This window comes from Apium graveolens, chromosome 5, assembly GCF_009905375.1.
Source record: "Apium graveolens cultivar Ventura chromosome 5, ASM990537v1, whole genome shotgun sequence".
NCBI lineage: Eukaryota > Viridiplantae > Streptophyta > Magnoliopsida > Apiales > Apiaceae > Apium > Apium graveolens.
Window position 1 is genome coordinate 157773147 of NC_133651.1, and position 25353 is coordinate 157798499.

General features: G+C 36.5%; 1 protein-coding gene across 1 annotated transcript; it reads left to right on the plus strand.

Annotated features, from left to right (window-relative positions):
* The first annotated feature begins 24060 nt into the window (after positions 1–24060).
* On the plus strand, positions 24061–25020 carry LOC141660448 (uncharacterized). The gene has a single exon (XM_074467432.1). The coding sequence runs from the start codon at positions 24061–24063 to the stop codon at positions 25018–25020; it is 960 nt and encodes a 319-aa protein (XP_074323533.1).
* Positions 25021–25353: the final 333 nt, after the last annotated feature.

Here is a 25353-nt window from a genome sequence, read left to right on the forward strand (position 1 = left end):
AGTTAAGAGTCAGTCTGTTAGATACAAACCACAAAATCCTTGTTTTCATTGTGGTAGTTTATGGCATTCCATTTATACTATGATTATTATCAAATAAAACCTTCTTTGAAGAAAGTTTCCATTTTTCCTTCTAGTGTAAATTCTGATTCAAAGTCTGATAGTGTAAGTTCTGATAAGAAAAATGTTAACATAAACTCTGATGCTAAATCCGCTGCAAATGTTAACAAACTTAATAAGGCCAAAGGATCCAAGCAAGTCTGGGTCCTTAAAACTAATAATTAGTGGTCTTTGTGATTGCAGGGCAACAGGAAAAATATTCTAGTTCTGGACAGTGGATGTTCAGGATATATGACTGGAAATAAGGCCCTGCTATCAGACTTTGTGGAGAAAGCTGGCCCAAGTGTTTCTTATGGAGATGGCAACATTGGAAAAACATTGGGATATGGCAATATCAATCTTGGAAATGTCATAATTAAACAAGTAACTCTGGTCTCAGGACTTAAACACAACCTACTGAGTATAAGTCAAATCTGTGACAGAGGTTATCATGTTGATTTTTTTGAAGAACACTGTGAAATTGTGAGTAAATCTAAAGGCAAAGTTGTTCTGAAAGGATACAGATGTGGTAACATTTATGAAGCTAAGCTTTCAACAAGTACTGATGGTTCTGCAATCTGTCTGTTAAGTAGAGCATCAATTGAAGAAAGCTGGAATTGGCATAAGAAACTCTCTCATTTAAATTTCAACAATATAAATGAACTGGTCAAGAAAGATCTTGTGAGAGGATTGCCAAACACAGTATTTTCTCCTGATGGTCTTTGTGATTCATGTCAGAAAGCCAAACAAAGAAAATCTTCATTCAAGAGCAAGACTGAATCATCAATTCTTGAGCCTTATCATCTTATACATGTTGATCTATTTGGTCCAGTAAATATCATGTCTATTGCAAAGAAGAAGTATGCGTTGGTCATAGTGGATGTCACCAGATACACATGGGTGTATTTCTTACACACAAAAAGTGAAACTGCATCTATCTTGATTGATCATGTCAAACAGCTGGATAAAATGGTCAAAGATTCTGTGAAAATTTTAAGGAGTGATAATGGCACTGAGTTCAAGAATTTGATAATGGAAGAGTTCTGCAAAAGCCATGGAATAAAGCAGGAATTTTCTGCTCCTGGAACTCCACAGCAAAATGGAGTTGTTGAAAGGAAGAATAGAACTCTCATTGAAGCTGCACGTACAATGCTTGAAGAAGCAAAGCTTCCAACCTATTTCTGGGCTGAAGCTGTGCAGACTGCTTGTTTTACTTAAAATGCAACACTCATTAACAAGCATGGAAAAACACCATATGAGATGGTGAAGAAAAAGAAGCCAAATCTGAAATATTTTCATGTATTTGGATGCAAGTGTTTTGTTCTCAAGACTCATCCTGAACAACTATCGAAGTTTGATCTAAAAGCTGATGAAGGAATCTTTGTTGGATATCCACTTTCCACAAAAGCCTTCAGAGTCTATAATTTGAGAACAAAAGTGGTCATGGAATCTATCAATGTCTCTTTTGATGACAAGAAGATCACTGGTCTTAAAGATTTCATTGACCATGATCAGCTGAGATTTGAAAATGAAGACTCATATTCTGATACTGAAAATCCTGACAGTCTAAATCCTGATACTGCAAACTCTGATGGATTAAACTCTGATGTTATTGAAACTGTGGTGACTACGTTAAAGGAAGATGCACCTATGCAGGGGGAGCATACTCAAGATCCTACCACATCTCAAGAAACATCAGAACATGCATCTGGCTCTTCAAGTTCTGATTCGTCAAGTTCTGATAAGCCAAGTTCTGATAGTGCTGAAAATCTAAATACTGAAGAATCCAACTCAGAGAGCATAGTTTCAGGGAGAGCATCAGAAAATGAAAATGAAGATAGCATGGATCATGGGGGAGCATCCAGTTCTAGAGAAAACCTTCCATCTGCAAGGAAGTGGACAAAATCACATACACCTGATTTGATAATTGGAAATCCTGATGCAGGTGTCAGAACTAGAACAGGCACTTCAAATGAGTATCTTTACAATTCTTTTCTCTCTCAGACTGAGCCAAAGAAAGTGGAATAAGCTCTTCAAGATGCTGATTGGGTGCAAGCAATGCAGGAAGAGTTGAATGAATTTGAAAGAAACAAAGTCTGGACCCTAGTGCCAAGACCAAAGAATAGATCTGTTGTTGGTACAAAGTGGGTATTCAGAAATAAAACTGACAGTGATGGCATAATTACAAGGAATAAGGCAAGGCTGGTTGCAAAAGGATATTCTCAACAGGAGGGAATTGATTATGATGAAACATTTGCACCAGTTGCTAGGTTAGAAGCCATAAGGATATTTTTGGCTTATGCTGCTCACAAAAAGTTTACTGTCTTTCAAATGGATGTGAAAAGTGCTTTTCTCAATGGAGAATTGGAGGAAGAGGTATATGTTGAACAACCTCCAGGTTTTGTAGATACCAAACATCCAGATTATGTCTACAGGCTTGATAAAGCACTTTATGGACTTAAGCAAGCTCCCAGAGCATGGTATGAGACTTTAGCTCAGTTTCTTCTGGAAAGTGGATTCAACAGAGGGACAATAGACAAAACACTGTTCTACCTCAACCATGGAAAGGACTTACTTCTGGTCCAGATTTATGTTGATGATATCATTTTTGGATCTACAAATGACAAACTTTGCAAGAAGTTTGCCAAACTAATGCAGTCAAGATATCTGATGAGTATGATGGGGGAACTTAGCTATTTTCTGGGCCTTCAAGTCAAGCAGAATGAGGAAGGCACTTTTATTTGTCAAACCAAGTACACCAGAAACTTACTAAAGAAATTTGGAATGCAAGATTGTTCAAGTGCATCCACTCCAATGGCCACTGCGACAAAACTGGATAAGGATACCGGTAAATCAGTAGATATTACTGACTACAGAGGTATGATTGGCTCTCTACTCTATCTTACTGCTAGTAGACTTGATATCATGTATGCTACCTGTCTTTGTGCAAGACTTCAAGCAGATCCAAGAGAACCTCACTTAACAGCTGTAAAAAGAATCTTTAAGTATCTTAAAGGAACAGCTGCTCTGGGATTATGGTATCCTAGAGAATCAGATTTTAAACTAATAGGTTACTCAGATGCAGATTTTGCAGGTTGCAAAATTGACAGGAAAAGCACAAGTGGAAGCTGCCAATTTCTTGGAGGCATATTGGTTTCTTGGTACAGCAAGAAACAAAAGTCAATTTCCACATCAACTGCAGAAGCAGAGTATATTGCTGCAGGAAGCTGCTGTGCACAGATTCTTTGGATGAAGAATCAGTTACTGGATTATGGGTTAACATATTTCAAAATCCCTATTTACTGTGATAATCAAAGTGCTATTGCTATGACAGGTAATCCAGTTCAACACTCAATGACAAAGCACATCAGCATCAGGTACCACTTCATCAGGGAACATGTGGATGAAGGTACAGTGGAATTGCATTTTGTTCCCACAGATCAACAATTGGCAGATATCTTCACAAAACCATTATGTGAAGCTACTTTTACAAGATTGGTAAATGAACTTGGAATGGTTTCAGGTTCTTTCTCTAAATCTGCTTAGACTTGTTCTGTGTTATCAGACTTTATGCTCAGTATTTACAGAATTAATCTCATTGTATATTCTGTGCTTAATTGATAAATGTCTTTAAGTACTGACTGTTGTCTGATATATGTTCCTAAACTCTGATAAGTGATTTGTTTGTTCTAGTACCTATTAATCCTATGAGGATAACTGTGCTAGATAACTGACCTAGTAGTCTTCAATAAACAAATGATTCCATGTAAGAAGTAATTATTTCAGTGGAAATCTAATGACACTAGCAAATTCTGATAAATGAGCTTAGTTAAGTTTACTTTGTATATCTTATTACTAAGTCACAAATTAGAATAATGCTACTCATCTGTTAAGTTCTGATACTAGTAAAACTGCTGAATGTACTAAGTGCTGATAAACCTCACTTATCAAAAGAAAAAGCAAAAAGATCAAAGAATAAAATCAGGTACTCCTTTGAGATCTAGAGTAAAAATGTGGAAGGGACGACCCAAGTGCATTGCTGGTATTAAGTAAATATGCATTAGAAAAGCACAATATTTTCTTGGTGACTTTTCACACTCTATGATTACTGGAGAAATACTCTGAAAATAGCATAAATTCTAATAAACAGTCGTGACTCACTTACACTGAGAAGCCACTGTAAAATAGAATTGCAAAAGATGCATAAAATTAGCACAAAACAGTTGAGATGGACTCAAGCATGAACTCATTTATCAGTAGGTTTCAGGACAATGACAGATCTTTAGCAAAATTTTAGTTATGCCTTATTTCTAAGATTACTGAAGTGAATCAGACTTTACTCTTTGTCTGTTTTTAGCTTAATGCACACACTAATCACTCCATCTGAATGATGAAAATTTCTGTGGTGGTCTATGTTATTTTAGATAAACAGTCATAGTGTCATTATTGCACAAATTCTGAGGACAAGTTCTAAGTTACACGTTCTGATGATTAAGTTCTGACTGTCCATAACTCAGAACTTGTATGAGTATTTACTAAGATGGGCATTCCTTTTTCGAGTTAAGAAATTATGTTCTGATGACTGTTAAGTTCTGGTATAGGTCTAAGTTCTGATTTCTCAGTCTAATCCTTTACTTGGCTTATCTGTGAATAAAATTTGATAACAGTCTCAGTTCGAACTAGAATATGTTGAAGTGGAAGATTAATAGTCACTATGATTAGGATTAATGGTATTTCGTACTTGAACAGTCCACTGTTTCTTGTGTCTTGTGCGGTCTAGACCATGATTCCTCTTTCCAATGTCTGTTATTCTTTTTCAAAGTCTAGGGAGACGAGGTAGAATTAATTCTACCTGTCAGCATTAAATATCTTTGCGTCTCTTGGCATTCTCTTGCCTATATAAGCAGCCACTTCACATTAGTCTTCTCATCACACTTTTATCACAAATTCAGTCTTGTTTTTCTTTTTCTATCATAAATGGCTGAATTTGGCTGGTTCTACAATTACGGTGATGAGACTGTGCATGTCTTTTTGAATGGAATTCCAACTCCCTACCCTATCACCAACATCCCTCACAATCTCTGGATTCAGTTTCCAGAGGTTATCAAACGTGATCTGGTGGCCGTTCGAAGAGACCTTCATCTTCGTCGTATCCGTCAGCAAGAGCGAATCATACGACTCGCCATCTTGTTCGTCGAAGATAGGAAGAGGAAGATGACTTAATCTTGTCTTCTTCCTGTTCTTCTTCATCCTCAGCTTTGTCAGGCTTCTTAGCTAGGACTAAAGCTGTTGATGTTAGGATTAGAAGCTTAGGGAAAATCTTGTATAAGTATTGATGTAATTTCCATTTCATAAATGTATTGTCTTGATATATTAATGAAAGTTATTTTTACTTCAAGATTTTGTCTCTGAGTTATTTCATCTTGTGTTGATAAATCCTGATTGATGTTCTGATGACCATATATATTTTGTTTTATATTAAGTTCTGATTCATTTTCAGCACTTACTCATCTAACTTATCTTGGTCATTTTCATGTGATGTATTTTCAGAATATTAATGATGCAGTGAAAAATATTTCAATCAGTACTAATGGTTTCAATTTTGAATTAAAACTGTTTCTCTTGATTAATGGAACGGTTTTTCCTTGAAACAAGGCAACTGGGTAAGTAATGATTCCTATTTTCTCGAGCCCAGTAACTGACCGTTATTACTGCATGTCTGACAGGTGTCCAACGGTAACATTTTTTTTGTTCAGAGTATAAGTACAATAGAGAGAATATTTCTTTAATCTTTTATTTTCTTTATACTTTATCTCTCTCCTTACTTTTACTCTCTTTCTCCTTCTTTCTCACGTTGGTTTTTCATACAGACATTATCTCAAACACCCAACAGGCATACTTGAATCTCAATATTTTTTTCACATGGCACCAAAGGATTTAATCATTGATGGAGCAAAGTTTGTTCCAAACAACTATGCTGTAATTCTTGATCATGCTGAAGCTCCATCTGAATTGCACTTTGTGCAAGATCTTCTTGCACATAGTGAGGTTGGGTATGCATTAACACAGCCTGAATTCTTTTCAAGCCAACAAGTTCTGAGGTTCTGGAGGACTGGAGTTTTTGATGATGGTGGTAAACGTGGAACTCCCAGTATTATCTTCCAAGTGGGTGATTCATCCTTTGTAGTCACTCCTGGTACAGTACGCAGGGCTTTTACATCTTCCAGAAGATTGTACTTTCTCAATTCCAGAGGACTCAGCCCTTCGGGAGTTAATGGCTGAATTGGGATATGAAAAGAGTCTGACGAAACTTGGACAGTTGAAATGGGCTAATATCAGAAGAGAATGGAGTTTCTTCTTTGATTGCATCACCAAAGCTTTTGGGAACAAATGTTCAAATTTTGATGCTATCCCAATTCTGAGTCAGCACATAGGGTATGCTATTATTCATCAAACTCATTTTGATTTTGCAACTGGAATAATTGGTTTTATTGGGGATAGGATGACAGAGGATCGAGATGTTGTTTATTTTGCTAGATTCTGTCAACTTATTTACACTTACTGTACTGATGAACCTCATTTAGTTAGCACTCAAACCCCACCTTTTAAGGTTGCAAAACGATACTTTAATGACCTGGTAAATGCTGATACTAAGAAATAAGTGGTTAGACCATTACAGATTCCTAAGTCTGTAAAACAGATCCTGGTAAATGCTGATCCTGATACTTATAGATCTGTTTACTCTAATGTCCAACCAACTCCAAACACCCAAAATCCATCAACCTCAGTACCTACCTCTCATTCTACTCAACCTACCCTCAGAACTTATCTCAAATCCTATCTCTCCACTTCACAGACTGCTCAACCTTCTTCTTCAGCACCTACTGTGAAGCCTACATCCTCTAAGCCAAAGAGAACAAAGACTGTTCCTCAAACACCTCAAAAGAGGAGGAGAATTACTTTGAGAGATGAATCAGATTCTGAGGATCAGATTCCTTCTTCAGAACCTGTGGTAAATGAAGCTGAGAAAGCAACTTCTCAGAAGGATTCTGAAATTGGGGGTTCTAGGCTTCTCAAGAGGCTTAGACGAATGATAGTTCCTGAAACTCCCAAGGAATCCAAATCAACAAGGAAGTACAAGAAACAGAGGGCACAAAGGCCAGTTTCAGATGATGAGGAGGAAGCAGCTAAGGAAGGGGATCAGGAATCTCTGATCTCACAAGACAAGGAATTTGCTCCAGTCACTTCTTCTCCATCAACTCCATCTCAGGAAGTTGTATCTGAGAAGGCTAACTCGCCATCTATGTCTCTTGTTGATCCAGGCACAAGTGCTGAAATTGATATTCAGAACCTGGTTGTGCCTGAAATACTTTTCATAGAAGCTCCAACAGCAAATACTCCTTCCACAACACCTGTTACTGATGCTGTTCAAACTCCAGAGTTATCAACAACACCTTCTCTACATCAAGATGCTGATGATCAGATTTTAGGTGAGCATCAGGATATGGCTGTTGATCAGAACTTAGTATCAGATCAGCAATTAGAGGATGCTGAAGCCTCCATTGCTACTCACACTGTTGTCTTATCAGAAGATACTGATTCTTTAAGTTCTGATGCTGCAAATGTTGGAGATACTGGTGAAGCTGCTCCAACTGTAGATGTTGATGAAGCAGGTCCTTCAGGACATACTCCTCCACCAACTCTTCCTAAGTCTGAACTGGTAAAGGAGTTTGTTATCAGGGATGCACCAGTGCCTTGGAGTGAAACTCCTGCAGGTCAGGAGTGGACTAAGGAATGGAACTCCGTTTCATGTGTTCCAAATGCTTTACATCTTGCTGAGCACTTGACTAAAGCTGATGAAATGTTAAATTCTGATGATTTTAAAACCCAGCTTAGAGTCACTGCATTGAGTACTAAACATCTACAAGGTCTTCATTCAACTACTCATGCAGAGCTACACAAGATTCAGGAGAACTTTATCAAACAGGAACAAGTTTGGAAAATTGATAAGAAAAAGTTCTTTCAACCTACCATTGACAGGATTGCTTATATTGAGAAAACTCAAAAGAAACAACAAGCTCAGATTGATCAAATTCTGACAAATCAAGCTTCTCAGCAATCGCAACTTACTGAAATCCAGACCTCAGTGGAACTACTTATCTCTCTTTTACTACCTGCTGATGCCAAAAAGGGGGAGAAGGTAATTAAGTCCAAATGCAAAACCAACAAGACACTGCAAGGAAAGGATGATGGAAAAGATGACCAAGGAAACTCTGGAATGGGTAGCGGTCATAGTCAAGGTAGAAGGTTTACATCAAGACAAGCTAGTCACAGAACAAGTTCTGATACTGGGAAAAGAATAAGTTCTGCTGCTGGTAAAAGGATAAGTTCTGATGAACTTCTAGATCTTGATGAGGAAATGTCAAGACAGTTATTTCTTCAAGAAAATCCAGGAATGGACTTGGAAAGTTTAAAGGAAGAAGAAGCCAGACTTAAATCAGAGAAAGTCACATCTAAATCTGAAGCTTCTGGTAAAAAGTCACTTCCAAAACTTAAAGGCATTGTGATCAAAGAAAGGACACATACTGAAGCAACATTGGCTAGATCACATCCACAGATAGATCCAAGATCCAAGGGTAAAGAAAAGGTTGGTGAACCTATCAAGGGTTATGTACCTCCTGAGGAAGAAGAAATTGCTGATGAAAAAGATGATCTTGCTCTGACTTCAAGAAAAGTTCTTAAAACAACCTCTGACATGGCTCAAGTTGTTCAGAGTCAAGATATTGTAAGTTCTGATATTCAGAAGAAGCAAGTAACCTCTGACAGAGCTCAAGTTAACTTGATATCAGAAAATAGATCAAAGACACTCCTACCAGGATTCACTAAAGCAAAACAGACTCAATCTTTGAAGACTACTGCAAGTGGTTTTGAAGCAAGAGTAGTTACTGGAAAGGAAGCTAGAGATAAAACTGGATTGGGAAGTGCTGATGAAAGAAGAGTACACAACACTACCAATGATCCAACTTCCTTGAGTGAACCAGGTATTGGAGCAACTCCTGAGAGATTGAATCAACTGGAATCTGTACAGATGGTTTACCATACCTACTTGAAAGAATACATCATGTTGTATTTCATGACAGATGGTAGGGTTTATCATATAAGACAAAATGCCATTCCTTTGAAGTATTTTGAAGAATTGGAGCATGTATTTTTCTTACTTCAAGTGGATGACAGAATAACAGAGACTGCTGCAAACTACTTAAAAGAACAGATTCAGAGACAGAAAAGGCTTTATTCTGTTAAGTCTGACAGCATATATGTTCCAAAGTACAGAGATCACAATGGTGATATTGTTGATATGAAGCCTAATACTGCACAGATCAGAACGTATCTTGGTATTAAGGGACTTGAATTCAATCTTGAGTCTGACAAAGCTTATGTCATAAGAATAGATCAGGAGTTGAGAAAAGCAAAGATTAATGATCTCAGAGCTGCAATCTTTCAAATTGGTGAAGATACTGCAGAGCTTAAAGATGTTAAAAGGAGAATGATTGATGAACTAAGATATGCTGAGAAATGTTTGTTGAAGAACTATCTCAGAACAACTCCTGACATCAGAGAGATCAGAAAATGAAGAAGCCAAGTCGAAGATCTACAACTGCTTAAATTCTGATATTTATACAGATTGAAGTTGTTATCAGAACTTGAAATTGGTAAAAACTTTAAGGACTGTAAATTGTAGTTATCTAGTCTATTTCTCATGCATTTGTACTTAATGTTTTTGACATCATCAAATATCTGTTAAACTTGTATATTTTGTTAATTTACAAGTTGGGGGAGATTGTTAGATATATTTGATAATGTCATGGCTAATATGTTTTATGTTTAGCTTTCAGAATCTTACGTGAACAGGATAAATCAGTACTTAACTGTTGATCAGTACTTATACTGGAAGTCAGGACTTAAGGATATCAGTACTTATATTATTAGGAGATAATCATCAGAAGATAGATATCAGAACTTAAGTGCTGAAGGACAATCAGATAAGGACAGTAGCTGATTAAAGGAAAGAAGATCGAGATAAACATAAGAAGAGATATGCATGAAGAAGGAATTCCGTGAAGAATGGAATACTTGGAAGAAAAGATATCTGATTGATATATTTTAGGAAGCAGAATTATATTCCATATCAATTAGCGATTATCTTGTAACTGTGTAGTATATAAACACAGACATAGGGTTTACACTATAAGTGTTATCATTATTAGAAGAGATTATTCATTATAACCCTTGTAGCTCTCGTGATATTTGTTCATCACTGAGAGGTAACAGTTCCATACTGTAACAGAGTTTATTGTTTCAATAAAGTTTGTTTTCTGTTACTTAAGTTCTTAAAGTTCGATTTGAGTGTACTATACACTGTATTCACCCCCTCTACAGTGTGTGTGTGACCTAACAATAAATATTTTTTTTATTATTCTTTTCATTCGGGAAATTATATCGGTGGAATTTATTTGGAAACCCGAATTTTGGCGGGTATCGATAAATTTTGATGCTGTTGACGATGACTTTTAGCGAGTCAACAGTGGACGGTGATGACGTTGTTCTGAGTCCTATAAATTAATAAATAAATACGAGCATAAACATAAGATATAATAATATTAATTAGTTAGTTAAATCGGTGTTTGGGATTTGTGAAATGGATTTCGATTGTATTGGTGGAATAAATTGTTGGATTGTTTGTTGTGATTTGACGTCGAGTTGCTCGACGGGTAGGCCGATAAACAGTGGAGGTGCTGCCCGAATTTTTGGAAATTAAATTCAGAAATTCGGGACATACCCTGTAATTATCGGAACGTCGAACGAGTATAAATAAGTATATCCATATATTCTGTGCGAAACTTGACTGTACGATGTGATAAACTATTTTGCCAAATCGATAACCCTGATTTCGTAAAAAAATTCGAGTATATGTATTTTCTGGAAATGAACATCAAAACAATTTCTCGAGAACGTGAACCCTGACTGTTGGATGTGTTATTGTATTGTAATAATGTATATAATTACGAGTTGGGTTTGAATATCGTTGGGTAGGATTGGTGTCAAAGATATGTCAAGCATACTTAGATGTCTAACATAGGGTATTTCGGCTCTGTAGGGTCTAGTTGAAGTACTCCAGAAGTGAAGTCGAACTAAGATAACCTAGCGATCAGTCGACAAGCGTGTCAAGGTTCCAAGCGAAGGACCTGAACTTTGAAGTCAGATCCAAGATAGTCAAATAGTAAAGCGATAAAGCCTGAGAGTCTGAGTCGGCTCAGAATCAATTAGTATCGATTGTAAAGCTCTGCAAGGCAAGTACCCTGACCATTCTTTTATGGTTCAGCATATGTGAATAACTAAATGTTGTACTTTTATAATGGAACAGAAATGTTTTAAGTTACGTATCCCCCGTATTTGAAATGTTGTTTAAAATTCTGTTTTGGGGAAAAGTAACTTCTGAAAATACCTATCTCTAAATGTGATATAAATGAAAAGAGGATTTGAATAGTGTGCTGTGACAGAATTGGTTTTGAAAATAATATAAAAAAAAGATAGGTGATAGTGATTTTGGAAACTGGATAAGGAGAATGTTTTGATCCACCTATGTCGTGGAACTTTGGAAAAAGACAAAAAGGGAATTCGATTAATCTATTGGAGTTGCGTAAGAGGCCCGTTATTCGGTAACGGCCCAGCATGAGGTTGCGTAAGTGGCTAATTGGGTTGTGCATTCTATTTAACCGATTAGTCCAGCGTGGGGGAAAGACCTAGCTAGTCTTTTCCCAAGTTTTGGAACATATTTTATTTCTGGACGGCCGCTAGTCATTATCCGGTGAGGGTAGACTGATCAGCTATCTTCACCCGTTAACGTCCAATAGATTTGATTGATTCAGTTTTGAAATTGTTTAACAAAGCAATGTGTTTGAGATAGATGATTTTGTGGTTCCAGTAACGGAACAAGTGATTGAGGTTCCAGAAACTAAACAAATGATTTTGGGTCCCCGTAACGGGATAATGGTTTCATGGTTCCTGTAATGGAACGAAAGGCTTGAAAATGGAAATAGCATGCTAAAAATTAAACAATGATTTTGTTTATGCACATCACACGACTGTTAATCTTATTTTACAGAGCATGCTAGTTTTGATATCCAGTTTATATCTGTTTTATATGTTTCTGGCAAGTTATGAATTCTGTTCCTGTAACTGTTTTACTTTAAACTGTTTTACTTGTTACTCATATAGTGGTACTGCTGAGCAATTGATTGCTCACCCTTGTAGAATGTTTTATATATGTATTGCAGATGCCTAGGAGATTCTTGCGCGGTAGTCAGGGCAGAGTTCCAGCTCCTTTCGTGTCAGGCTCCTCTGAGGTAGTTGTGTTCAGACCAGATGAGGTCTGTTGAGTTGCTGCATTGAATTAGTGATCAGGATTGTGTAGGTAATTTGAGTTGTGTTAGTTGAGCAACCTAAGTCATACTTAAACCTGGAAAAGGTCTTGGTAGAGGGGTCGTAGTATATGTAATATTAATGAGTTAGGCTGAATTATGATTGTTATTATTGTTGTTGATGACGTCAACTCCAGACCCCGGGGTTGAGGCCGTCACACTAACTTTCTTTAAAGAAGGTTTTATTTGATAATAATCATAGTACAAACTATGATATTCCTTACAAGTATAAATGGAATGACATAAACTACCACAATGAAAACAAGGATTGTGTGGCCTATATCTAACAGACTGATTCTTAACTCCTGACTTTGAAGGTAAGGAGTTTATGTTCTTATTCTTCCTACAAAAAGAAGCCAGATGGTTAGCACTTCCACAGTTATGAAATGTTTTTCTAGGAGCATTAGGAACAGGCTTATAATCATTGCTTTTATTCACACCTTCCTTTCTATTCCTATTTTTCCTATGTGACTTTACCTTGTTTACATTCTTAACATCTTTCAGCTTATACTTAAGCTGCTTCTTTGTCATTAAGCCTACGTTAACTTCAGTTGGCTTTTCCTGTTTTAGTTTATCGGAAGTTAATTCCTCTTTAACTTCTGATTTCTCAGTATCAGACTTTACAGCTACAAACCTAACAGGTTTTACCTTTGGCTTTTGTTTAACAACTATAGGCTTAATTTCTACAATTCTTTTATCATTCTTATCATCTTCATAACCTAAGCCCTCTTTCCAGTTTCCACTACTTAACAAATTCTGAGTTGTTTTGCCAGAGTTAGTCCAAGTCCTGATAATCTCTCTTTCCTTTTCTAACTCAGTTTTTAGAGATTCATTCATTTTAAGTACTTCATCCCTAACATAGAAAGCATCATCTCTATCTTTCTGAGTTCGATGGAACATGACTAACTCTTTTTCTAAATAATCATTCCTCTTTTTACAGGCAGATTTTCAGAAGTTAATCTTTCACATGTTAAAGTTTGATCTCTATAACTAATGAACATGGTTTTAAGATATCTTCTCAACTCATTAATATCATCAGTATGAAAGGCATAAGTAGTTTGAGGTACCTTTAACTCAGCAGCTTCAGAACTGCTATCAGCATTTGCCATCAAGGCATAGTTCACCTCACTTTCAGAATCTGAAGTGTCTGTCCAGCTTTTTTTCTTTGTGACAAGAGCCTTGCCTTTGTCACTCTTCACTTTCTTGCAATCAGGAGATATATAGCCTTTCTCACTATAGTTGTAGCATTTGACATTTATGTAATCTCCTCTGTCAGACTTCCCTCCTTTGCCTTCAGATTTTCTGAAACTCTTCTTATCAGAACTTGCACCTTTCCTGGAAAATTTCTTTCCCTTCCTGAATATTCTGTATGCAATCCTTGTGATTCCCTTCACCATAAGAGCACACAGCTTCATCATCTCTTCATCAGCATCCATCTCAGGAAAGCTTTCAGTTTCTAAGTCATCATCACTATCAGAATTTGATGACTCAGTATCAGACTTTGTGATGAGCGCTTTTCCCTTGCCTTTCCTTGAGGTAGCTGCTTTGGGGGATTCTTCCTCAGCCTTAAGAGCAACTGTCCTTGACTTTCCTCCTTTTCTCTTGCTTCTTTGTTTCATCTCAAGTTCATGAGTCTTGAGCATCCCATAAATTTCATCAAGTGTTGTTTTTTCAAGATTATAGTTGTCTCTTATAATTGTGGCCTTCAAATCCCAACTTTCAGGAAGAGCTAACAGGAATTTAAGGTTTGAATCTTCAAGATCATACTCCTTATCAACTAGTGACAAATCATTCAAGATTTTGAAGAATCTGTCATATAGATCAGTCAATGACTCATTAGGCTTTGAGTCAAAGTGTTCATACTCTTGAGTGAGTATTGTCTTCATGTTCTTCTTAATCAAATCAGTTCCCTGGCATCTTGTCTCCAAGGCATCCCATATCTCCTTTGTCGTCTTGCAGTTAATTACCATGTTTGACATTACATTATCAATGGCACTATGCAGCAAGTGTCGTACCTTAACATCCTTAGCAATTGATGCGATATCTTCAGCAGTGTAATCACTCTTCTCCTTTGGCACAGACTTTGCTGCTTCACCTGCAACTACAACAGCGAGTTTTGTTGGCTTGTGAGGTCCTTCATTGATTCTGTCAAGATATTCTGGATCTGTAGCTTCCAGAAACATAGTCATCCTCACCTTCCATATGGGATATTCAGATGGTTTCAGTATGGGAACTCTAATAGCTTCATATCGACTATGGATTTGTGTCTTTGGAGGTTCTTCAGTTTTGGTGGGCTTGGTTGGAGTTTCTGCTTCAGACATGATTGTTTTTGGATCTTAAACTGTTTGTGTGTTAACAGATAGGCTCTGATACCACTTGTTAGGTCACACACACTGTAGAAGGGGGTTGAATACAGTGTATAGCACAATCAAATCGAATTTAAAGAACACGAGTAACAGAAAACAAACTTTATTAAACTCTGTTACAATGTAGAACTGTCCTCTCTCAGTGATGAACAAATATCACGAGAGCTGTCAGGGTTACAATGAATAATATTCTCAATAATGGTAGCACTTATAGTGTAAACCCTATGTATGTGTTTATATACTATACAGTTATAAGATAATCGCTAATTGATATGGAATATAATTCTGCTTCCTAAAATATATCAATCAGTTATCTTTTCTTCCAAGTATTCTATTCTTCATAGAACTCCTTCTTCATGCATATCTCTTCTTGCATTTTTCTTGATCTTCTTTCCTTTCAATCAGCCGCCTTCCTTATCTGAAAGTTTCCTTTAAGTCCTGATATTATTTCCTGATAAATATCTCCTGAACCTTAAGTACTAATAACTTAAGTTATGACTTCAGTATAAGTGCTGATATCCAGTTAAGTACTGATTTGTCCTGTTTAAGTAAGATCTGAAAACTAAACACAAATTATATTAGACATGACATTATCAAATATATCTAACAATATGTATACTAGGGTTGTACAAATAAACCGCTCAACCGCATCCAACCGCTCAACCGCTCGCAACTGAACCGCATTTGCGGATAATCGCGAAACGCGGGTTGGTTGTGGATTTAAATTTTAAAAACCGCTCATTTGCGGTTTGGATGCGGTTTTAAATTTTTAAAAATCGCAAAACCGTAACCGCAACTCGCAACATATATTTATAATAAAATATATTTCCAAAAATGTAGTTCATATCATATAAATTGATAAGTATACACATTTATCAACTAATCTTAGGTTAATGTTAAGACTTCATTCATCAAATTCACAATCATTATAAGATATATAACCAAACAAATGAAAAATATAATTAACATGTAATTTTTTTTATCATTTTCTTTTTTTTTTCTCTCGCCTCCACATTTTTGTATGTTTTTAATATCCTTACTCCACACGGAGCATTAGTTTATATTTTATTTTTGAATGTAATTTATCACGTAACTTAAACTTCAATTTATTAATATTTCAAATTTATTTTTTTGCAAATTATTAATTATTTTAAAATAAGTGGTTGAACCGCAAACCGATCCACAATAACCGCAAATTCGCAACCGCAAATGACGCGGTTAACCGCAACCGCAAATGCGGTTGCGGATGACAATTTTTTAAAACCGCTCTTCGCGGTTTGGTTCAACTTTTACCCCAAAACCGATCTGATCCGAACCGCGTACACCCCTAATGTATACACACACTTACACACATAAATACATACTCATATATTCTTATTAGTCATTAATTTACATCGTTCTCCAATACAACAACAAGGGGTTTGATGAGCAATTTGATTAATATGATAATTATACCCCTACATTTAATATCTATATAATATTTATTTTATCTCATCATTTGATAAGTGTATTTTATATCTACTTGGAACGCTTCATTTCAGGCTTAAGTTGGTGTTTTGGGCCCAAGTATCTGGTGTTTTTTATGTGTTTTATATGTTTTTGTGAATTTGGAGCTTGAGCAATTGCCAAAGTTAGATACCTTAGAGAGATCCTTAATAGGGGAATCAGTTATTGAAGATGAAGAAGGAGCAGAGCAACTGCAAGTTTTGAATGCACCTCCATGGAAAAGGAAGTTGGATATGCCATTCGATTCCTTGGGTTAGCAGAGCTGAAAATTTCTCAGGAGCGTCTTGAATCGTCTATTGAAGAAGCTCCCTCACTTGGCCTCAAACCGTTGCCAGATCATTTGAGTTATGCATTTTTAGGTGCACCCCCTAACAAGGGGTTGGAATATATCTATGATAATCTAAGAGGTGACCGACCGGTTCCTCCCGTGCTTACAGAGGATCCCTCTCGTACACCACAGACAGTTGATAGGTTTGGTCTTGGTGATGCACAGTATAGACGGTTGATTCGGCGTATTATGGCCATGCATGACATCAACCGACGTTTTGATGAAGATTTGACACACGCTCTCGGTACTATTTTCTGAGACACTGGTGTTGAGGTTGATTGGCCACCTGATCCTCCACCCGAAGAGGGTGATCCTCCCGACGACTAGGAATGCCTTATCTCATTATTATTTCCTTCAATGCGGACATTGAAAATTTTAAGTTTGGGGGTGATAATGTAAGGATGGGTAATTGTGTATAGTGTCCGTATAGATTCATGTTGCATGTATAGTTGTTAAGTCATATTTGTTTAGCATATTTGTTCCTGTTATTACGTGAGTTCATTTAGTTGCATGTGCATGCATATAACATGATCATGTAGGATGAGTTGTTTCTGATTGATTGGTTGATGTTAATTTGAGTGTAGTAATGGCGAATCAGAGGGTTATTTAAGTCCTAATGAATTGATTTGCATGCCAAAATTTTTTTCCCCCAAGTCTTATAGGTTGCTTTTGAGCTAGATCATGATCATACTTGTTTATTTGTTGAGAATTTAATCACTTGGTTATATTTAGAATTTTTGGTATTCTCGTAATGACAAAAGAACACTGAATTTTTAAACTGGAAAAGCAGGATTTCATTGCTAGTTGTGAATAAGGCTAGGCGTCAAATGGCTAGTAGCCGGCTCATATTTTTATGAGTAGTCTAGGGTTGAATGAGATGGAGCGAAAAACACTCATTCAGAAATTGTTGAAATAAAAAGAAAAAAGAAAAAAAAGAGTATGTGTTATGCATAATTGATCAAGAGTGAGCTCTTTAATACTCGAGTTATTTAGTTCTAGGGACTTTGTGCCTAGTGACCTAAAGCTTTGATAGTCTGGGATCCGCTAACCTAACGCTCGCTACATAGGTATTATTGTATAAGTCTTTTGGGACCTCACTCATTGCACGGTCAAATAAGCATCTTTGTTATGTATTCAGTAATAACATGAATCCTTGTATAACTCTAGTAGAAGTCATTATGTGTTTATCGTCTATTCAGTTTATAAACTCTTGATTATTTTGATGATAGATAAGTTATGGTTATTTGATCTAGTATCGAGAGTATATATGTTAAGCGTCGCACACACGCACATTTCTGGTTTATGAGTTGATTTGTCAGATTTATTCAAACTTTGTTTAGAGTCATTGCATTATTACAGGCGCTGACTTATATATTTGGTTATGGTTATTCTGAGGGGATTGATTGCATTATCATTTAGTTGCATTCACGTAGTTGCATTCATGCATTAGTTTTGTAGTTTTTGAGTCTGTTTATGCTTGAGGACAAACATCGATTTAAGTTTAGGGTGTGATAAGTGGAATTTATATCTACTTGGAACGCTTCATTTCAGGCTTAAGTTGGTGTTATCTGGTGTTTTTGATGTGTTTTTGTGTAATTGCATTACAGACATTAGTTGGATGAAGAAAGGAGCTTTTTAAAGGAATATGCTCAAAAGAGATCAGAATTGGAAGCCTAGTCCATTCTCAAGTTGAAGAGAATCTTGATAGCTTCGCGTGGACTATTGAATAATCAAATTTCGATGAACGAAACTCAAGTTACGAGCAAAAGAAGAATTGAAGTCAAAAATGGGCAGAAGCTCCGCGGGCCCGAGCAGCTTCCCGCGCGCCCGTGCCCAGAATGAATTCACCCCGCGCGCCCGCGCCGCCTGTTTGTCAGAAAATCTTGATTTGAGTTGAATTCTGAGAAGTTGAGAGTCTTGATCATCCTTAAGCCTATATATATCAACAAAAGATCGTTTTAATAATAAGGAGCCAAGGGAGAGCAATACAAAGACCTAGAGAGCACAAGACGGCTACGGAGAAGAAGACTTTTGTATTCTTCAATATAGTTGATACTTTGATGCTTGTTTTCGACTTGTCTTTGAACCATAGAACTCTTATATTATTTATTATCATATTTTTATCGGAACCCATGATGACGATGAGTTCGATTATGAACTAATCGTTGTCATGGGGTTCCAACGGATTTATCTATGGATTTCAATGGTTAATTGTTTTATAATCTTTAGTGTGTGGTGATATATGATTTCCTAGTTTGGTTGTACTTATTCATTTTTGATGCGTAGATAACATCTAAGATTGTTTGTTAATCTCTATTGAAGCGACAGTGAATATTGAGGTTTAGAACTTGCCATGCTAGCCTATGTTTATGTATGAGTTGACATGCATAATTCGTGGGTAATTTTAACCATCTTATTTACCCTATGTAATCACGATAGATAACTTGTTCTTAAACCATTATGTTTTTAATCTTTATAGACATATAGGGACTAAGCATAATTGGTGTTTATTCAACTTCTATCTTAATTGTGGATGTTTGATAGTTAGGGTTAAAGAACATAACTTTGAATGAATTATTTAATGAAGTTAGAATCCCATGTTTATTCTCATACAAGTAATTCAATCGTAATTTTCTTAGTTAATGTTTGATAGTATAATGTCTTAGTTAATCAAAATTCAATTTCTTATTGTCTTACAATTGAACGATAACCATACATTGTTGCATAAGCGCATAATCTAAAATTAACCTAAACCAGTCCCTGTGGGAACGAACTTGATTTATATCTATGACTACTTGTTATCGCATACGCTTGTGTGTATTTTCGCGTTAGAATTACAGCGAACATCATTCATTTATCAAAAATTATTAATTGTTGTATAGTTAATATGTGCATACATACATTAATATATACATGCAGACATACGTACAATAAATATATGCATATATATAAATTAATACATAAATACTTGCATACATACATACATACACACATATACACATACATACACATACATATATACACACCCATATGCATACACACACATACATACACACACATACACACATAGATTCATACTCATATATTCTTATTTGTCATCAATTTAACGTCATCTTCCAACACAATGGAATGACCAAATATTATATTAAATTATATGACCTGGTGGCTCCAATGATTGACACTCACATTTTTGACACTATCAAGAAAATGAAGAAGAAGAAGGCCCCTGGGCCTGATGGGGTAAATGTCGAGTTCTTTCTTGCTACTTGGCACATTACAGGTGCTAGCTTTTGTGCAGCTGTTCGGTACTTTTTTTTATCATGGCTTAATGCCCTCGGGTATAAATTCTACTTTTATTGCCTTGATTCCTAAAGTGGTGGCTCCAACTAGAATGCAAGACTTTAGGCCAATATCTTTATGCACTGTTTTATATAAGTGTATTTCGAAGATTATAACCTCTAGATTATGCCTACTTTAGTGGACATTTCTCAATCTGCTTTCATTCCGGGTAGATCAATTTCTGACAATATTCTCATGGCTCAAGAGTTATTATAACGACTCGTGTAATCTTTTTGAATTATTTAATTGTGCAATTATGGAAATTATCAAATAAATAAAATATGTGTGCTGGTTTTGACCGCTATGTGTTGTTTGATTATTATCTATATGTGATTTATAGTGTATCGGGTTGTCCGCACGATTAATTATGGGATCGTATTGAATTGTTTTCACTTTTAAAAGTGGATTTAGTGCAAATTTATTTGCATAAATATTGGGAATGTTTCTAATTTTTTTATGATTTTATAATTACACTAATTATTTTTAGGATTTTATAAAATTGAGAAATCAATATTTTATTAAGTATTTATCTTTAAATGATTTTATGACTGCTTTTATTTGTAAAATCCATATTTAATTCAAGAACTCTTCAAAAATTATAAAACTCATATTTATTTAAGTTGGGAATATTCCAGGAATTTTAAAATTATTTTGGAAATTTTCGGGATTAATTTCACCCGCGCGTTGTTTCGTTTATTTGTTAAACGCGAGCATAAAAGTGCATTTTAGAAATCGTTTTAAAATTTCAAAATTTATGTTTTTATAAACTTCGGGATATTTTTAATATTTTAAGACTATTTCGAGGTTTTTCTGATTTATTTTCATGCACGGTAATAGTCAGTAATTGTACAAATCAGCGCCGAGCAGAGGGCCTTCGGGTATAAACATTACCACGTGTCCTTTTATTGGACACGCGGCTGGGCTATAGACAGAAGGGGGGGGGGCTTATTTCTTCTCCCTGGTTTTACTTGGCCGACTATAAATCTCTCTTCTCCACATCTCTAATCTCTTTCAATTCTTAATTTTCTTTTCTCAAGAACAGATACATATTGGGTACCCGTAATTTTATCGCCGTTGACGATGAACTTCGGTGAGTCAACGGTGGACGGTGATGACACGATTCTGAGTCCTAATATTTTAAATAAATAAAATTCGTGTGGTGTTTTATTCTGGATCGAATTAGTACTTAGTAAATATGGAATCGAGGTGATTGAGTTGGATGTGATTATTAAATTGTATCGGTAATTGGAATTTGTGAGTTGTGATTGATTGTCGTGTGTTAAATTGGATTGCTGTTATTGAATTGACGTCGATTGATGTTTCGACGGGTAGTCCGATAAACAGAGGAGACGCTGCCCAATTTCCGGAAAAATTTACCTACAACAATACGGGCGCGTATCTAACGATTATCGGGACGTCAAATGGCTATATAGATATATATGTGTTCTATATGAAACTTGGTTGCACGATGTGATAAATAATTTGCTAAACATCCATAACCCCGATTTGTAAAATTACAAGTATACGTATTTTCGGAAAACGAACATCAAACCGATTTCTCGAGAATGTGAACCCTGACTGTTGGGTGTGTTGTTATATTATAATAATCCATATAATTATGAGTCGGGTTTGAATATCGTTGGGTAAGAATTAGTATCGAGGATATGTCAAGCATACCTAGACGTCTAACGTAGGGCATTTTGACCCTGTAGGTTATGGTCAGGAACCTGAAAGTGGACGATGGACTAAAGATAACATAGTGGTCAGTCGACGAGCTCAGTAGAGTTTCAACAGAAAGACCTGAGTGTCGAAGTTGAATCCAATGGGATCTAGTGGTTGGACGTTAGAACCTGAGCAGCAGAGTCGGCTCAGAGTTGATCAGTAATAGTTGTAAAGCCTTGTAAGGCAAGTACTTCTGAACTTTGTTTCAAGATATATCGCAAATATTTTTGAACTGTTTCATAACATGTCGCTATTATTCAAAATAACTCCTGTTTTATATTGCAAGTGCTTTAAACTACTTACCCTTGAACCCTGATCTTTCTTGATCTTGAGCCGTAAGCCTTATTCTTTGTAAACCATCCTTTGTTGATCCTCAGACACCAAACTACACAAATATGATACTACTCCCCAAATGTATAATACCAAGCACCAAACACTGGAAGAAAATTGTTTGCAAACATAGAAACTTTTATATCCCAACCAATCCATATAACACCAAAGAACTATACCTTGAAAAATCATTACTGAACTAATACCTGATGCTTATACAAAAGGAAAACCGATTCTTATACATACCCTGAAATACCCTTGAGATATCCATGAATTTCCTTACGTTTTTATGCAAATGTTTAACCATCATCGATTTATGATCTTGTTTTATTGAATCATATTGTTATCATATTGAACTGCTTTAGGATTGGATAATTTTTATATATGTGGACCGGATTCGTGGTCAGACCATACCAATGGTCAAGTTAGGACAATGTGTGCCTTGGATCCAGTAATTAGAGCAGTGCTGTGTGCTTGCTCGGGGTTAGTGTGTGACTGATCAGCAGCCTAACCTTGGTTTTTAAAACTTAAAATGAATATCCAATTCTAATGATGAGTTAAAAAGAATCTTGATTACTTTGAATCATCTCATTTGATCATTGTTTAACCTCAGTTATCACTATTATGACTTGCTGAGCTAGTTAGCTCACCCTTGCGATTCTTTTATATATTTTACAGTTGAAAAGAATATGGATGATAGTGAAGTTCCTCGGTCCAAAGTGCGGGCTAAGATTCCAGTTGAGTTAAATCGAGCTAGCAGAAGCTACATGCGGTATAGAAATAGTCATATTGTAAGAATGATTTTATTATCAATTGTAAGTTAAATTAGTTGGGATTTGGTACGTTGTAATAAAGGTTAAGATTGTGGCTTGTTTTCATACTTTAACCTGTTGTGATCCGTGGTTATGTAAAGCAGGGTCATTGCAAATAATATTTCTTATTCAGGTTTATATATTGTATATTTGTTGTGGACCCCAAACTTCTGACCCGGGTTTGGAGGGCGCCACAGTTATTCGGAGGGTATGAAAGGGAGACTGGGGTGCCCAAATGTGCTCTTAAGATTGACTTGCACAAGGCCTTTGACTCTGTTCATTGGAGCTTCATTTTAGCAGTTTTGAAAAGAATGAGATTTCCGGATATCATGGTTGGTTGGATCAAGGCCTGCATTTGTTCTACTAGATTTTCTATCAAGTTAAATGGGGTTGTTCATGGCTACTTCAAGGGCACCAAGGGCCTTCGTCAGGGGGATCCTATGTCACCATATATTTTTGCATTAGGCATGAATATTCTCTCTTGTATTCTCAACAATACTCCCGAGGGCTTCAAGTATCATTGGCGTTGCAAGGAGCTTCGACTTACTCATCTATTTTTTGCTGATTATGTTTTGTTTTTCTCCCATGGTTCCAAGCAATCTGTTCAGCACATTATAGACTTGATTTCTACTTTCTCAGGTTGGAGTGGGTTGGCTCCAAGCATTACTAAAAGTACTAGTTTCTTGTGCAATTGTGATGCTAACTTTACTAGTTGGTTTGACACCTTGTCCATCCCTCGAGGTATATTTCCTGTCAAATTCCTTGGGGTGCCTCTTATTTCATCCCAACTGTGTGTGAATGATTGTATGCCTCTAATTGAGATTACCTCTAGATTGTATTCTTGGGCCACTCTATTACTCTCTCTTGCAGGAAGAGTTATGCTTATCAAGTCAATTGTTCATGTCGTAGAAGCTTTTTGGTGCAATCACTTTTTGCTGCCTGCTTCTATACATGCCACAATACAGTATTTACTTACTAGATTCTTGTGGAAAGGAAATATTAACCACAAGGGTGGAGCCAAAATAGCTTAGAACATTGTTTGTCTTCCTAGAGAGGAGGGGGGATTGGGGCTCAAAAACATGGTAGACTGGAATCGGGCTCAAATTGTTCACCATTTGATCAAAGTGGTAACCAAGTCTAGTTCTCTCTGGCCTAAGTGGGTGAATGCCACAGTGTTGAAGCATAAGCATTTCTGGACATTATCAATGCCTACAGATTGTTCCTGGATTTGGCGAAAAGTTTTGAAGCTTCGTAGAGTTGCTCTCCAATTCCTTACTTACTCTATTGGCGGGGGGAGTGATATTTCTTTATGGTTTGATCCTTGGTGGGGAGGTATTTGTTTGGCTGATACTCACAACTCTCCGATCATTTCTCAATGTGGTTTATATCATAATGCTGGGTTGAGCAGTATCATTCTTAATGGTACTTGGAGACTCTTGAGGCTCAATCCTAGGCATCACCACTTGGATCCCTTGCTAACTCAATGGCTCCAAGCTTTTGACTACCCAACTGTCAACTCCAATGGGATGGATACCCTTCTGTGGGATGGCATTAATGCAACCAAAATCAAGACTTGGCACATATGGAATTCGATTAGAAGCAGGGGATACTTGGTGCCTTGGTATAAGGCTGTTTGGCATCGCCTTCGGGTCACTCGCTATGCTCACCACCAATGGCTCCTGTGTCATGGTAGACTCAACACACTGTCCAGATTGCATAGATTTGGCATTGTAGATTCTCAACAATGTTTTCTTTGTATTAGTGGTAGAGAGACAGATTCGCATTTGTTTGTTCATTGTACTTATAGCAGGTGGATTCTGTCTCGGCTCCTTGGCATGTTGGGCATCTCGATTGTTGGGGATACTTGGCTATCCATGCTGATTAATCTGGCTGATATTCAGGACGGGCCTCGGAGTTTACTTGCTTTGTGCCTGGTCCAGGTTTTTTGCTATCATATTTGGAGGGAACGCAACGCGCGTGCGTGCACACAACAAGGGCGTCTTTGGCCTATCAAAGCTCTTGCAAGGGATGTTGATTGACTTGGTGGCCAGGCTCCATAATTCTGTTTGGTTTAGTAATTTAGCTTGTACTAGGCCAGATTTACATTCCTGTATTTCTTGTATTTCCTTGTAGTTAGCATTTTGTTGTTCTTTTGGCTTTCTATCCCCAATCTCCTTTTGAGATTGGCTATAGATAGCACCCTCTCTATGGCCTGTCATAGAGCATAGGGTAGATCCCTGCTGTTCCTTGGTTCTTTGTTGATATATACTTAAATTAGCAAAAAAAACAAATAAATAAATAAAATAAAATAAAATAAAATAAATTATCTATACACATATGTACGATTTATACTTCTCTGTTAATGGTTATGT

Excerpts from the sequence above, each read along its gene's own strand:
- LOC141660448 (XM_074467432.1), top strand. The coding sequence starts at position 24,061 with ATGGTAGACTGGAATCGGGCTCAAATTGTTCACCATTTGATCAAAGTG.